A 17152-nucleotide genomic window follows, 5' to 3' on the forward strand; every position below is an offset into this window, starting at 1 on the left:
CACATTGTCTAAATGGTGAAAGGTTGTAAAGGTCTAACATACAGAGAGATCTGGATGTCCTACTGCATGACTCACAGAAGATTACTGTCCTGATGCAGCAAATAATCAGGAAATACCATAAGACCATAAGACATAGGAGTGGAAGTAAGGCCATTCAGCCCATCGAGTCCACTCCGCCATTTAATCATGGCCGATGGGCATTTCAACTCCACTTACCCGCATTCTCCCTGTAGCCCTTAATTCCTTGTGACATCAAGAATTTATTAATTTCTGGCTTGAAGACATTTAGTGTCCCGGCCTCCACTACACTCCATGGCAATGAATTCCACAGACCCACCACTCTCTGGCTGAAGAAATGTCTCCGCATTTCTGTTCTGAACTGATCCCCTCTAATTCTAAGGCTGTGTCCACGGGTCCTAGTCTCCTCGTCTAACAGTAATAATTTCTTAGTGTTCACCCTTTCCAAGCCATGTATTATCATGTAAGTTTCAATGAGATCTCCCCTTAACCTTCTAAACTCCAATGAATACAATCCCAGGATCCTCAGCCATTCCTCGTATGTTAGACCTACCATTCCAGGGATCATCCGTGTGAATCTCCGCTGGACACGCTCCAGTGCCAGTATGTCCCTCCTGAGGTGTGGGGTCCAAAACTGAACACAGTATTCCAAATGGGGCCTAACCAGAGCTTTATAAAGTCTCAGTAGCACATCACTGCTTTTATATTCCAACCCTCTTGAGATAAGTGACAACATTGCATTCGCTTTCTTAATCATGGATTCAGCCTGCATGTTTACCTTTACAGAATCCTCGACTAGCACTCCCAGATCCCTTTGTACTTTGGCTTCATGAATTTTCTCATCGTTTAGAAAGTAGCCCATGATTGTATTCTTTTTTTCAAAGTGCAAGACCTCGCATTTGCTCACATTGAACTTCGTCAGCCATTTCCTGGGCCACTTTCCCAAACTGACTATATCCTTCTGCAGCCTCCCCATTTCCTCAGTACTACCTGCCTGTCCACCTAACTTCGTATCATCGACAAACTTCACTAGAATGCCCCAAGTCCCTTCATCCAGATCATTAATATATAACGTGAACAGCTGCGGCCCCAACACTGAACCCTGTGGGACACCGCTTGTCACCGGCTGCCATTCTGAAAAAGAACCTCTTATCCCAACTCTCTGTCTTCTGTCAGGCGGCCAATCCTCAATCCATACCAGTAGCTCACCTCTAACACCATGGGCCCTCACCTTACTCATCAGCTTCCCGTGTGGCACCTTATCAAATGCCTTTTGGAAGTCTAGATAGACCACATCCACTGGGTTTCCCTGGTCTAACCTACTTGTCACCTCTTCAGAAAATTCCAACAGGTTTGTCAGGCACGACCTCCTCTTACTAAATCCATGTTGACTTGTACTAATCAGACTCTGCTCTTCCAAGAATTTAAAAACCTCATCCTTAACGATGGATTCTAACATTTTGCCAACAACCGAGGTTAGACTAATTGGCCTGTAATTTTCCATCTTTTGTCTTGATCTTTTCTTGAACAATGGGGTTACAACAGTGATCTTCCAATCATCCGGGCCTTTCCCTGACTCCAGTGACTTTTGAAAGATCTCAACCAACGCCTCCACTATTTCCTCAGCCACCGCCCTCAGGTGTAGCCCATCGGGGCCAGGAGATTTGTCAATTTTAAGACCTTTTAGTTTTTCTAGCACTATCTCTTTTGTAATGGCAACCATACTCAACTCAGCCCCCTGACACCCTTTAATTGTTGGGATATTACTCATGTCTTCCACTGTGAAGACGGACGCAAAGTACTTATTAAGTTCTCCAGCTATTTCCTTATCCCCCAACACTAGCCTTCCAGCATCGGTTTGAAGTGGTCCAATGTCTACTTTTGCCTGTCGTTTGTTTCTTATGTATTGAAAGAAACTTTTACTATCATTTCTAATATCACTTGTTAGCCAACCTTCATATTTGATCCTCTCCTTCCTTATCTCTCTCCTTGTTATCCTCTGTTTGTTTTTGCAGCCTTCCCAATCTTCTGATTTCCCAGTGTTCTTGGCCACTTTATAGGATCTCTCTTTTTCTTTGATACATTTCCTGACTTCCTTTGTCAGCCATGGCTGTCTAATCCCTCCCCGGATAATCTTTCTTTTCTTAGGGATGAACCTCTGTACTGTGTCCTCAATTATACCCACAAACTCCTGCCATTTTTGCTCTACTGTCTTCCCTGCTAGGCTCTGCTTCCAGCTGATTTTCGGCAATTCCTCTCTCTTTCCCTCTTTCCCACACAAATCCCTTAGCCACGTGTTTACTTCCCTAATTTTTTTATCCCTATGCCAATTGGCACATGGCTTGGGCAATAATCCGGAGATTATGATCCTTGAGGACCTGTACTTCAATTTCCTTCCTAGTGTTTGATAATTCCCAAACAGGTCCTCCACCCTAGCTTTGCCTATGTTGTTAGTCCCAACGTGGACCACAACAACTGGATCTTCCCCCTCCCGCTCCAACATCCTTTCATATTGGAATGTTATGTTTTTTCTAAGGGGAATTGAATACAAGTACAGGGGAATTATACTTCATTTATACAGGGCATTGGCGAGACTCCCATCTGGACTACTGCATACAGTAGTCATTGAAGTTATAGAATGCTTATTAGACAAATATCTGGAATGAGTGGATTGCCTCATGATGCTAAGCCTGTATCCTCTGGAATTTAGAAGATTCAGAGTGACTTATTTGAAATATATAAAATTCTGAGGGGACTTGACAGGGTGCATGTGAAAAGGATGTTTCCTCTTGTGGGAGCATGGAGAATTAGAGATTATAGTTTATCCATTTAAATGGTTTATCCATTTAAAAGCAGAGTTAAAGAAAAAGAAACATTTTTCTTGCAAAGAATTGTGAGTCTTACAAATTCCCTTCCTCAAAAACCAATGGATAGAAAACTTGTAGATATTTTTGAGGCAGAGGTAAATAGATTCTTGACAATCAAGGGGATGAGAGAATTTCAGGGGTTAGACAAGAATGTAGAGTTGAAGATAAAATTAGATCAAGGGGCTTGGAGGGCCAAGTGACCTACTTTTGTTCCTTGTTTATACGTTCATCATCCTTTTGTGTTTGGTAAGACTCCAACCAGTACAGACTTTAACCCCCTGATCTGCAGTGACTTCAGTTTTGCTTAAGCTTCTTGATGCCACATAAAGTCAAGGATGCCACATGATGTCAAAGCCAGTCAATCTCACCTCAGCTATTTTCCATGTATGGATCAAGGCTGCAATAACGTCAGGTGTTGAACGCCCTTGGAGGAAGCAAAATAAATCTTCTGCACCCATGTGCCTTTATATCCTGTTAAGATAGTGACCAGAACTGCACATTTTACTCTTTACTGTGATCTAAACAAGGCTTGATACAACTACATCTTAAATGTAATAATTTCAGCCTGCTAGAAATCAGGAAAATGCTTTATTTGGTTTGTTTTATAGCCTCGCCAACCTTTGATGCTACATTTCGTGAATGAGGTATTTGTACCTAGACAGTTTAATCTGCTGCACACAGACATACACCTTCTAATTAATGAAGCCGTCCAATTCTTATTTTCAAAATATATTGTCTCATATTCATCTTGATGGAACTCCATTGAAGAAGTTAACATTCCAACAACTTCTGCAATGCAAGATTTGAATTTTAGCTTAACTTTTATTAAAACAAAAGATAAACCTAAATTGTAACATCAGATAGAATTGATGCAAAAATATTGCATTCTGAAATGGGGCATTCCTTCAGTTATATATTAACATTACATTGCCTGATGTTGGTCCTGTCTTTTTTTTTCAAGACAATAAGTCTGTCAGGTGTTCATTCTCCACGTGATTCACCTCCCACACTTTTCCATTTTACCTATCAATATATCCATCTATTCCTTTGTCTCATCCCCTGGATTGAATTTCATTTTAATTGCATCTATGCTAATCAACTTAACAACTCCACGCCAAAGCTGGTTAAAGTATATTTGCAATCCAAGTTACCATGGCAACAATGACACTTTAAAATCTAAATTATGTTAGCTTTTTTATAAACAGTAAACGTTTTTAGCTGCTTCAAAAGGTATTCAACTAGGCATATAATGAGCTAGTTAAACACACTTTCGAGTTAAAACAGGTACACCCACACATCAAAATCTCAAATTAACCTACTGTCCCCACCACAAAAAGATTTCAATTGAACTATTGTCATAAGCTGCCCCTTAAATCTAACCTAACAATAAAATAAAAAATAAACAAACTGATGTGATTGGTAGTGCGATATCCAAGCATGATATCATTGTGTATTATAAAAATTCTTTCCACCATGTTTTGGAATCTGTGTGAAATAATTTATAGTCAGCAGAGATTAGGTGAGTAGCAAGTTAATGTGAGATGTTCAGGTGATAATGTGTGTTATTCATGTCAGAGTGCAACACTTTTTCAAATGCAACAGGAGAAAAGGAAAAGCTTGTTTCAAACAAAAACACTAGAAACAATATATAAGCTAGAACATATCGTCAAGGCTGAGTTATTGCATCTGAGTTAAAATATTGCGGGTTCAAGTCTCACACTTGGTTGACTATCCAGTGTAGAAAAGGGAAGTGCTATACTGTCTTTTGGATTGAGATGTTAAACCTAGACTCTATCCTCTCAGATGGGCTTGACACTGTTTCGAAAGAGAATAGGAAAATTATCTCAACTGTCAAGCCTAACATTAATCCCAATCAATGTCACTAAAACTGAATATATAGTCACAGAGCTCGCTGTACACAATTTGAGTGCCACACTTCCAATACTTCAACCATGACGACACATCAAAAGTATCTCTTTAGCTTTAAAACATGTCGGTACATAGTGAGTTGGTGAAAGGCCAAAAGTAAATTTATGTCTTTTTTCTTTCTTTTATGATTGAGAGAGAACAAAATACAATGTCTCTGGACGACCATGTTTATTGATGCAGTTTAGTTTTGCAATGAATTTTTGATATTAAGATGCAAGATAGCTGCAATTACTTTGGAAAACCAATTAGCGTCAACATTTTTGCAGCAGTGAGAGATTTTCTGAAGGAAATGGATCCATTCCACTTTGACTTTGACTTTGCTTATACTCTGAATTGGAACTGGTCTAAAACCATTATAAGAACTCCTACAACTGATAAACTGATTTTTTTTTTATTTATAAAGGAAGAAAAGTGCTGACTTGATAAATGTACATGTGAGGTCCTAAACTCTTGATCAGAAGCAACAGCTTGTAAAAGCACACCCAAAACCTAATATCTTCAATCAAAGTGCCCAATGATGATCTGAGTCATAGCCATCTCCTTTACCATATCTCTCAGTTAAATCCCAGTATTATCTATTCCAGTTCAGTAAAAGCACAGAAATGTGTTTTATTACAATTATAATATTAGGCTAACTTACAAAAAATGGCTTTGATTCCCAGGAGAAAAATGACATTTTTCAAACTGTCAATATTATCTGATTAAATCTCATCAGAGTTTAATACCTTTTTGACAATTTTTCACTAAGTTCAAAGAGAGCTAATGGGACTTTTTTTCGAATGTTGCTGTTCTGCACTCACTAAGTTAAATACAGATAAAGAAAACCAATTGACATGCAGTCAGTTCTGCCCTAACGCGTATTTCTTAAATTGGCTTTAATATGATTGAAGAATTTAGATATTATTTGTAGAACATGGACTTTCCTTAACTGCATTGGCTATAATGTGATTCTGGCCCCATTAGTTTAAATGGTGCAGCTATTGCGCATTTTTCTTATAAGGAGAGATTGCACAAGAACCAACCTATTGCATTATGTCAGAACCAACTGTATCTCATTCATCCTTCTGTAGAAACCTCTGTTCATACCCAAAATCAACTGCTTCATGGCAATTCTAAAGTGCACTCATCTGTTCCCCTATCCAGAAAATTGTTACTGGAATCATTCTTCGTGTGAAGAAAACACATTTCCCACATGGGACTTGGACTAGCCTTTTACTTCTTTATAAGTGTGCCACTTTCTCCTACAGCTTCATTTTAAAGTTGAAACAGTACACCAGATTAACTTTCACTTTTCTGCATTTTATGAAGTTTATTCTCACTCGCTAATTTATAAATTGAAGAGTCCTGGTTTTATCAATCTTTCCCAATGACTCAGTCCTCCCATATTAAAGATTATCTCTGTTGCTCATCCTGCACTGTTTCATGGCCATTTGTTATCCATCTAATTCGGAAATGTTGCAACTAAGCCATGTTCTTGTTGAAGGGTAGGTTGGCCTATCTCACCATTTTCCTTTATAATATTTGCTTTAAAAGTGTTATGCTGATGAATTAGATTAGAAGCCTGTAGTGTCTGCATTAAATTGTGAATTTATAGAACAATGTCTTCTTGGTCTGTACGTTAGTAAGTTCTACCTGATATGATGAGAATGGATCTGAAGTACAGCATTATCTTAACTTCGCACCGAGTGACAATTTTAATCCAGAAAGGCTGGAGAATTGTTGATGTGGGAAATAGAAATTATTACTCTGATGAAGCAGTCTATCACTTTTTTTGGTAGGGAGGTAAGAAAAAGCTCATATATGGTTTTCCTTACCTCTTCAGTCCCTCCACTTCAGCTATGAGTCAGGGCATTGTATATTGTCGGGCTAATGATTCCTGGAGGCTGTCATCACAGCCCTCTTTAACATCTGCACATATGGGATATAAAAATGTATTGGAATTGTCACTGCAATTAATGTAAAAAAAACATTTAGAAGCTAAATAGACTGGGGCTATTTCCCTGGAGCTTCAGAAGCTGAGGGTGACCTTCTTGAAGTTTATAAAATTATGAGGGCTATGAACAGGGTCTGTTTGTTTTCCCAGGGTGAGGGCAGTCCAAAACTAGAAGCCATAGGTTTAAGGTGACAGGGGAAAGATTTGAAAAGGACCTGAAAGGTAACTTTTTCATGCAGAGAACAGTGCGTGTATGGTATGAGCTGCCAGAGAAAGTCATGGAGGCAGGTACAATTCCAACATTTGAAAGGCATCTGGATGTGGATATGAATAGGAAGTGTTGAGAAGGATATAGGCTAAATGCTGGCAAATGGAACAAGGTCAGACTGGGACATCTGGTTGGTGCATGATTTGCACAGAAGGGTTTGTCTCTATGTTGTATTACTCTATGACTCTACGACATGTGTACTTGCTAGTCTTCATTTTAACTCTACTTTCCTAGTGGCTCCCCATATCAATCCTTCCCCAAGAGACTAGAAATCTATCTACCTTGGTCTTAAATATATTCAATTATAGAACACCCAGAACCTTTCAGTATGGAGAAACCCAAAAATTCAAATCCATTGATTTAAGAAGTTTCTCTTCATCTCAGTCCTAAATGACCAATCCATTATTCCTTGATGCTGCTCCCATGTTCTAGGTGCCTCTGCCAGAGAAAACTACCTCTCAGTGTTAAACTGTTAAATTAGAGCATGTATCTAATTTCTTCAAGTGTCGTTGCTTGGGCTATTGTCTCATCCCAGGGACCACATCAGTGATATTGTTTTGCTGTCCCATCCCAAATGCAAGTATATCCTTCCTTAAAAATAGAACCAATGTTCTCTATATGCATTCTCAACAAAGTCTTGTAAAATTGCACCAAGATTTGTTTATTTGTGTACTCCTTTGCAATAAAGGGCACAATGCCACTTGCCTTCTTAATTGCTTGTGATATCCATGTACCATTTGCCTTCCAAAGTTCTTGTTGTCCTGTCGGCATATATTCCAAGTCCCCCAAATATCACTTTTCAAATTCGATGCCTTTCACAAAAACAATTTGTTTATTTATTCTATCAGCGTGATAAATCACACTTTTCCCCATGTTATACTCACTTGTCACCTTGTTGCTGATGCATTGGACCTATCCATACCTCTTTGTAGTTTCTTTATATCCTCTTTGTAACATTTATACTTACCAATTGTATTGTGAAAATCTTAGATATATTATTCTGATTCTTTGCCTTTGCATGGATTGTGAATAGCAATGGTGCTCATAATGATTATACTCCATTGGTTACAACCTGCCAACTTGAAAATGCCTAATCTATCTCAACTCTTTGTTTCCTGTCTGTTTATCAATCTCTGATCGATCAAACATATTAAATATTAAAGTCAACTCCATGAGCCCAAATCTTACAAAATAAACTTCTGGCAACTTATGGAATGCCTTTTGGAAATCAAAATTGACACCATCTACTGGTTTCCCTTTATCTACTTTATTTGTTGCATCCTCAAAAAATTCTAATTTGTCCAACATAATTTCCTTTCATAAAAGCATGTTAGCTTTGTCTGACAATTTAATGATTTTCTGGGTACTTTGCTAATACCTCATTAATAACAGATTCTAGCATTTCCCATGATTTCACTCTTCCTCCTTCCCCGAATAGTAGTTGCTACATTTGTAAACCTCCAGGTGGGTAACTGCAAATCAGACTACTCAGTTCTCAATTATGTAAATTAACAGACTGCACTGTCCTGATCAAAAGTATAGGTGAGCTTATCTCTACTTGTGGAGATTATTGGACAGAGTTAGCAAGATAGAATATTACTTAAAGCAAGCAATGTATCCTGTCTCTGAGGGACATCAAGGCCAACCATGCACTGTAATATTTTCTCAAAATAGTAAGACATTTGCTCACTTAAATTTCAACCAATATTTCTCACTGCATTTGTCATCCATTTCATATGCACTTTCAGTTAAAGAATTGCAAACACTAACTTTGAATGGAATTCATCGTTCCTCTATTACTCTTGTTGTATTACTTCAAATTTGATTCTATAAATTGGATTAGTTGCCATTAGTTCTGATTATCTTAATTTCCATAAATGTATTTAATAGTGGGAAAAGAGGAGAATTGGGATTATTGATTATCCGTTTGTTTCTACTTTCATTGGGTTTGGATATTGCAAGCTAGTATTTGATGCCCAAATGTCAGCCTTCAGAGGTTGGCGAGTTATTTTCTTATGCCGATGCAGTCAGTTTACTCAGAGTAATACTGGAAATGGAATTCCGATATATGATCCTAGAACAGGTGGAGTTTAATTCAGATTGTGATGTTGCATTTTGGTAGGGCAAATAAGGGCAGGACTTATACACATAATGCTAGGGTCCTGGAAAGCATTGCTGAATAACAAGACCTTGGAGTGCAAGTTCATAGTTCATTCAAAGCAGAGTCACAGGTAAACAGGATACTGAAGAATCTGTTCGGTACGATTGTCTTATTGATCAGTGCATTGAGTATAGGACTTATGATATCATGTTTTGACTGTACAGGACATTAGTTAGGCCACTTTTGGAATACTGCGCTCAGTTCTGGTCTCCCTGCTGTAGGAAAGATATTGTTAAATTTGAAGTGTGCAGAAAAGATTTACAAGGATGTTGCTGGGGTTGAAAGATTTGAGCTATAGAAAGAGGCTGAATAGGCTAAAGCTATTTTTCTCGGAGCATCAGAGGCTGAGGGGTAACCTTACAGACGTTTCTAAAATCATGAGGGTCATAGATAGGGTGAATAGCCAATGTCTTTTTTCCATGGTATGGAAATCCAAAACTGGAGGGCTTGGGTTTAAAGTGAGAACAGAAACCTATAAACTGGACATATGGGGCAAGCTTTTCATGCAAAGGGGATGCATGTATGAAATGCGTTGCCAGAGGAAGTGGTGGAGGATAATATAATTACAACATTTAAAGGACATCTGCATGGGTACATGAATAGGAAGGATTTAGAGGAATGTGGGCCAAATACTGGTAAATGGGACTATATTAATTTAGGATATCTGGTCATGATGGATGAGTTGGACAGAAGGATCTGTTTCCATACTGGACAATTTTCTAGCTCTAATAATTCCAAGACAGGATGGTGTCTGGTTTTGGGGAAAGGAGCTTGCAGATGGTGCTATTCCCATATTTCCTGCTAGATGGTAGATGTCATGGATTTGGAAGGTGTTGTTGAAGGAGACGGGATGAAGTGCACTTTGCAGATGTACACATTCCAGCCACCATGCAACAGGGGTAGAGGGAGTCAATGTTTAATTAGTGGATTGAATACTTATCATGGAGGCTGCTTTGATGTGTTGAGCCTCTTGAGTGTTGTTGGAGCTGCATTCATTGATGCATATTAAAAATCTTCCATCATACTAGTTACCTGTGGCCTGCAGATGGTGGTTAGGCTCTTGGAGTCAGGAAGTGAATTATTCACCACAGGTTTCACTCTGAGCTGTTCTCATTGCCAGAATATTTATATGCTAAACTAACTAAGTTTCTGGCCAATGGTACAACTCAATCCTACCCCAACCTCCACTCCCCAATCCCCAAGATGTTGATAGTAGAGAATTCAACTAAGATAATGTCATTGAATGTCAAGGTGTGGTGGCTAAATGCTTTCTTACTGGAGATGACCATTGCCTGGCACCTTTATGGTGTAAATGTTACTTGTCATTAATTAGGCCAAGACTGAATATTATAAGGTCATAGAGATGTATAGCATGGAAACAGACCCTTCAATCTAACTGTCCATGTTGACCAGATATCCTAACCTAATCTTGTCCCATTTGCCAGCACTTGGCCCATATGCCTCTCAACTTTTCCTATGCAAATATCCATCCAGATGCCTTTTAAATGTTGTAATTGTACCAGCCTCCACCACTTCCTCTGGCAGCTCATTCCATATACACACCACCCTCTGCGAGAAAAAGTTGCCTCTTAGGTCCCTTTTAAATTTTTCCCCTCTCGACCTAAACCTATGCCCTCTAGTTCTGGACTCACCCACCCCAGGGAAGAGACCTTGTTTCTTTATGCTATTTCTTCCCCTCATGATTTTATTAAACCTCTATAAAGTCACTCCTCAGTCTCTGGTGCTCCAGGAGAAACAACCCCAGCTTTTTCAGCCTCTCCCCATAGCTCAAATCCTCCAACTGTCCAGGTCTTGCTGCATGTACTGGCTTAGTATCTGAGAAGTTGGAAATGGTTTCAAATGTGTGCAATCATCAGCGATATTTCTGACTTTATGATGAAAGGAAGGTTGTTGATGAAGCAACCGAAGATGCTTGGGCCTGGGGTTGGTATTGTAATCACAGGCCCTGGTGATACTCCTAGTCTAGGCCCCTGGCCATGCCATCATTTCCCAACCCCAAAAAGGTTACCCCACCCACAAACCGAGCACAGCAGGCTCTCTTGAACCCCAGTTGTTGAACTTTGATTTATACCCTTGTCCCAGGGCATGGTTGGATTCAGGACACTAACACAAGGCTCTCCTGTAATGGTGTTCTATCACTGAGATGATTGACTTCCAACAACCATAACTATCTTCCTTTGAACTAGATGTGACTCCAATCTGTGGAAAGTTCTTCCTCTTGTTTGTTCCAGTTTTGCTGGAACTCCTTTTTTTAGATTTCGTACAGTGTGGAAACAGGCCCAACAAGTGCACACTGACCCGCCGAAGCGCAACCCACCCAGACCCCTACATTTACCCCTTATCTAACACTACAGGCAATTTAGCTCAGGCAATTCACCTGACCTGCACATCTTTGTGACTGTGGGAGGAAACCGGAGCACCCGGAGGAAACCCACGCAGAAACGGGGAGAATCGCCGGAGTCGGGAATTGAACCCAGGTCTCTGGCGCTGTGAGGCAGCAGAGCTAACCACTGTGCCACCGTGCCGCCCACTACTTTCTTGATGTCAAGGGCAGTCAACCTTACTTCTCTTGAGATCAGCTGTTTTGCCTGTGTTTAGACTAAGGCTGTAATGACTAGAGTAGCTTAATGGTCTTAGCAGAAGCCACACTGAGCACCAGTAGGCAGGTTATTGCTATCGTGGGCCCCTTCATAGCACTATTACATGTTCCACCATTTTACTTCTGCCAGAGGAAGTGGTGGAGGCTGGTACAACATTTAAAAGGCATCTGGATGGGTATATGAACAGGAGGGGTTTGGAGGGAAATGGGCCAAATGCTGGCAAAAGGGACCAGATTAATTTAGGATATCGGTCCGAATGGATGGAAGGATCAGCTTCCATACTGTACATCTCTATGATTCTACTACTCTCCTGATGACAGAGAGAAGACTGGTGGGTCAGCAGCTAACTGGACTGGATTTGACCTGGTTCATTTGTGGACAGGACATGTATCCCTACTTACTGGGAACTAAAAACCGAAAGTGCAGATAATGGAGAGCCAGTCAGCCAAATAATGACAGTTGTCCAGTCTGTTCTCTCTTTAATTCTCATATGCATGTCTTATTTACCTCACCTCCACCCCCACCACCCCCCCAACCTCCCCACGTAATTGGCGGGACTTATCAGTTTCCTCGTGGTGAAATCTTAAATATACCCAAACTTATTGCCACCGCGACTCTTTTTTGAGGTTTAAATCTAATTCTCACTGATGGTTGCAACATCCTCTGGAACTTGGGAGTGTGTCTTTTGTATTTCAATCAGAACCCCATTTAGGTGCTGTATCCCCCATCTTTTGGAGGCTTTGCTTAAAGTGAATAACGAAAGAGCAAATGAACAACGGAAATTTTTAAAAAGTGCTGGAAACATTCAAAACTCTCGCAGCGTCTGCGGGGAGAGGAACCGGATCACATTGTTCTGAAACATTAGCTCTCTCCATAGACGCTGCACTGTTGAATCTTTCCAGTCCGTTTTAATACAAAAAGAGAAAAAAGAAACTGCGGATGCTGGAAACCTGAAACAAACAGAAAAGAAACTCAGACAGAAATTGCTTGAAAAGCTCAGCAGGTTTGTGGAGAAAAATCAGAATTAACGTTTCGGGTCAAGTGAGCCTTCCTCAGAAGAAACGCTGCAGGTATAAAGAAGTCGTGCCACACTAAGAAACGTGAATCCTGTTTCTCTCTCCACACACGCTGCCAGACCTGCTGAGTTTCTCCAGCAATTTCTTTTTTCCTCTCTCGCTCTTTGTGACCGTTTCAGGTTTTTAGCAGCATCGGAATGGAGAGAGAGTGAAATTCTCAAAAGTTGCTGGGTTTCGGGTATTCAGCGAGAACTCCCTCCCGGTCCCGCTGCCAATCGAGCAGTCAATCGGCAACTTCCAATAAGGCTGTGTGTGTGTGTGTGAGTGATCGAGCTGCGCGCTGTATGTCAGGAGGAGGGATTAGCCTTCTCTCTGGGGAGGGGCTGTTGTTCGGAGAGGGGGGGGGGGGGGGTGTCAGTCAGGAGGGCTTGCCCCCGCCTTCCTTTCCCTAAACCTTGTGACCGTCTGGTCCTGCCCGCGGTTCCACCAAGGGAAAGCGCATCAGAAAGCGTGTGGGCTGGAGTTCATCGGTCGGAGCTGTGTGTGTGTGTGTGTATCCAGGGCGGCAGAAGGGGTTAAAAAGAACAGGACGTTTCCCACTCACCCTGGGAGGCTGGGTTTCTCATTGTCTTGGGGGAAGAGGCCACCAACCAGGGAGGGAAAAGGTTTGGAGAGTCATGGTGAGGGTGTGAAGACTGGATGTCCCTTTTTCTAACGGGTGACCCAAACAGGGAACCCTCCCGTCATGGCCCTGAGACCCTTTCTGGTTGTGTTGAGGTTTGGACGCAACACGCCCTCTCCCTTGCTCAGAGACAGCGTCCTGTGCCCGATCTGTCCCCCTGTGACCCGAATTCAAATACTGCTGTGACTCTCTGGTCTGGAAGGAGCGGATGTGCAGTCCCCGGGTCGCAAAAGAGCCGATCCTGTTATTGTTCGCAATTCAGAACAAGTCTCCTTCCACGCGATTGAAAGAATCTGTGGTTACTGCAGTCGGTAAAACCCTGTCCTCTCCTGTGCTGTAATCGCGGTTTGGACTCTTGGGTGTTTCAAAGAATCCGTTCTTTTCTCTCTCTCTCTGCCGGGTCGGGGAAATAATATTCACTGATGGTCACGCCTCACGCCCACGAAGCTCCCTCCCCCTTCCCATCCCCTCTCACGCCCCCTAATCCCTGTCCTCTGTTGACCTGCTGCAGTCTCGGAACTGGTGCTGCTTTCCCTAGCACTTTCCCTCCAAATATCCCCACCACGTCAAGTCTGAACCCTCCCGAAGCTCTCGAACACCTACCACCGGGGTCCCGCAGAGCCGAGAGCTGTTGCATAATGTCAAAACCGTGAGCTGATAGAGGCGACTCCGCCATCCAGTCTGTCGTCAGCGCTGGAGCGAGTGCCCTCGCTTTGAGCGGGCGCCTGTTTTGACAACAAATCCCGCACGGGAGATACAAAAACAGTCTCGATTTTCCGATCTAAAGCCTCTGTTTTTTTTGTTTTAAAGCAGCAAGCCCTTCAAAATAAGCAAACACGTTAGAGCGATCCTCGAAAGCTGTCCTGCGCAGCGCCTAGCTGACAGTCTTTTAACAAGCAAAACAAAATCCTGACTGAAAAATAAACTCATCACCTCCCAGACATTTACCAGCCGATTATGAATGCCTTTTGTCAATAAAATGTGTCCCCAAAAAGAAATCCAGTCTTACTTCGCTATTTCAAAGGGCAGTTTTATTTATTTATTTTTCTGGAGTAGGTGATTCCCTGGCAGTGAACAAACTGACAGTTTCAGTTGTACACTAACAAATAATTTTTAAAAAGCTTCTCACACGCCGCCGACTTATCTGGCCACCCAATGCGAATCTAAATAGATCTAACGCAATATCAGAACAGGACGTGGAAGGTATGAGACTGTTCATTAGAACATGACATCATTCTGCAAACGGATTCAGATCCCGTCAGCGTATTTTGTCACTGTACCGTATGAAAGGGGAGTGACTGGTCAGTCTGTCTGTGTTGTTTTTTATTTGGTGAGTGCAGCGAGCTTTAAGGTGCGCATTGACTGTTGTCGAACACGAACAGAATTCGCGCCAACTGCTGAAAACACACGCGTCTGAGGGATGAAACACGGGAGAAATGTTCACAGCTCCGCGTGTGAAGACACAGACGGAATCTGTGTGTGTGTGTGTGTGTGGTGTTTCCAGGGTCTTAGCTGGTCTCTGCCGCACAACGGGGGTGGGGATGGGGGGTTAGAGAGAGAGAGGCCGGAGAGAGAGTCATAACGTGAGGGAAATCTTCACTGAGGGGGTGGGGAGGAGGCGCGATCCTTCGTTTCCCAGATAGTATCGCACGAACACAGACGTAAACAATAATGTCACATTGAAAACAGGATTACACACGCGATGAGATAACAGATCATCTCCCGACCTCCCAAATGATTCGGCGCATTAACAAGTCACTCCTTAGGCACTGACCTCAGGTTATTTTACAGATGAGATTCCCCCCCCACCCCCCACTCAAATGAAGGTAAGTTTAACGTTGTCGTATGACAGATCTCATACTTTATCGCAAAAAAGAAGTTAACAACGCCAGGTTGAGAGTGCAAGAGAAAAGTCAGTTGCTTCAAACCCATGATAAACCGGGGAAGCTAATACAGTAAACCGTAAAACAATGTGCTGCATCTCAAACTTCACTCCATTATTTGTGGCTTAGATTAATGCATTGGAAAAGGGTTGAGAAATCTCCGCTCTGTTTATTTTGTGGAGCGCTGGGGTACAGCTTTTGCAGTGGTTGTGATAGTAAGTTCTGTGAGGGGTTTTTAAAAATCATTTTCACGAGTTCAAGGCAAAACATTGTCCCCGGTGTGTGTGTGTGTGTGAGAGAGAGAGAGAGAAAGAGAGAGAGAGAGACTGTGCGATCCTTTCAGTTAGGGATTACGCTCTCTGTTGGCTGCGATCGGGATCAAAGGCGCCGAGCACTTTCACTGCGAGCGCGGGCAGAACGTCGCGCCTCACTCAAAATTATATCTTAAACCATTCATAGAATCAGGATGCTTAAAGTGGCCCCGTTACGCACCGTGCGGATGTGTGTGTATGTGAGAGAGGGAGGGGTATCAGGAATGGCTGAGAAAGTCACATCAAGCGAAAGATGTGTTTTAGGACAATAAAAACTTTGATGCACACTGAAGGCACAGCATCCCATTCTTAACCCGGGGAGGTCTGTCAAGATCGCAATTTACAGAGTGTCACAATGACATTTAGGGTTAACTGGTGGATTAATAGATCTTTAAGTTCGCTGCAATTTTCAGTTCTGTTGAAAGACAGCGTTTCGCTTTAGCCCAGTGAGTCAAATCTGTTGAACACGTTTTCTTTAACAAATGAGAGATTATTGACAGAATCTAAAAGCAGTTGAAACAAAACTTGTGTACAGAATAAAGCCGCGTGTTATCACTATGTAGGCGGACAAAGTTAGGTTGACATTTCTTTTTGTTTGTTGATGTTTTCTTCGACCGGCTGACACTTACCCACGATGACAGCCGGAGATCGCTGCCCGCCTTCAGGTCTGACCCTTACTTCCACAGTGAACCTCCGCCTGGGGAGCTCGGTGCTGGTTCGGAGGCGCAGCTGGTTCCCCTTCCCGGTGAAATACAGCAGTCTGGCCTGGCTGTGCTGCGGGTGGTGCTGGTGCTGGTGGTGCGGCGACGGCGGCTGCTGCTGCTGGAATCGGGGAGGGTGCTCTGAAGATGCTGGGGACACTGCTCGCTTGCCACGGGGCAACCTCGTGCCACACGATCCCGGGGAGTCCGCCCCGGGGCCATGCCGGTGATCCTGGGCCATGAGGAGGGCACGTTTGGAGCGCCGGAGCCGGCTTGCCATCTGCCCGTCACACTCCGAGCCCACAGCCAGAGCTAAGAGACAGAGGGCGGGTAGCACACTACAAACTTGCATCTTCTCTCCAGGCAAGTCTCTCTCTCTCTCTCTTGCTCGCTCGCTCCCCTCTCAAATCCCTCTGCCCCTTACACACACTCTCTCTCTTTAGACGCTCTCTCTCTCTCTCTCGCTCGCTTACGAGTTTCCTCTTCTACCGCCTCAATCACAATGATCCGCTACAGAGTAACCTGTTTTCTTAATAAGACACGACCCCTTTTCTTGCCTCTCCCCCCCTCCCAAACACGCACTTGAAACAGAGATGGATAAACAAGAATATGCTAATTTATCAGCCTGCACCATTTAAAGCACCACCTTCTAATGTTCCCATTGATAGGATTCTAGTAACATTAAGGCTGACTAATCAATCAGTTTGGAAACATCAAATTTCCCACTTGGATCTCAGCTTTTGATTCCCTGACACGCAGAGA

General features: G+C 42.4%; 1 protein-coding gene across 1 annotated transcript in view; it reads right to left on the minus strand.

Annotated features, from left to right (window-relative positions):
• LOC132825648 (pappalysin-1-like) overlaps positions 1-16816 on the minus strand; it is a 326796-nt gene extending 309980 nt beyond the window's left edge. Inside the window, exon 1 of the mRNA XM_060841017.1 lies at positions 16319-16816. Coding sequence (XP_060697000.1) covers positions 16319-16742 — 424 coding nt within the window. The 5' untranslated portion in view covers positions 16743-16816. The remainder of the gene's footprint in view (positions 1-16318) is intronic.
• Positions 16817-17152: the final 336 nt, after the last annotated feature.

Source organism: Hemiscyllium ocellatum, chromosome 21, assembly GCF_020745735.1.
Source record: "Hemiscyllium ocellatum isolate sHemOce1 chromosome 21, sHemOce1.pat.X.cur, whole genome shotgun sequence".
Classification (NCBI taxonomy): domain Eukaryota; kingdom Metazoa; phylum Chordata; class Chondrichthyes; order Orectolobiformes; family Hemiscylliidae; genus Hemiscyllium; species Hemiscyllium ocellatum.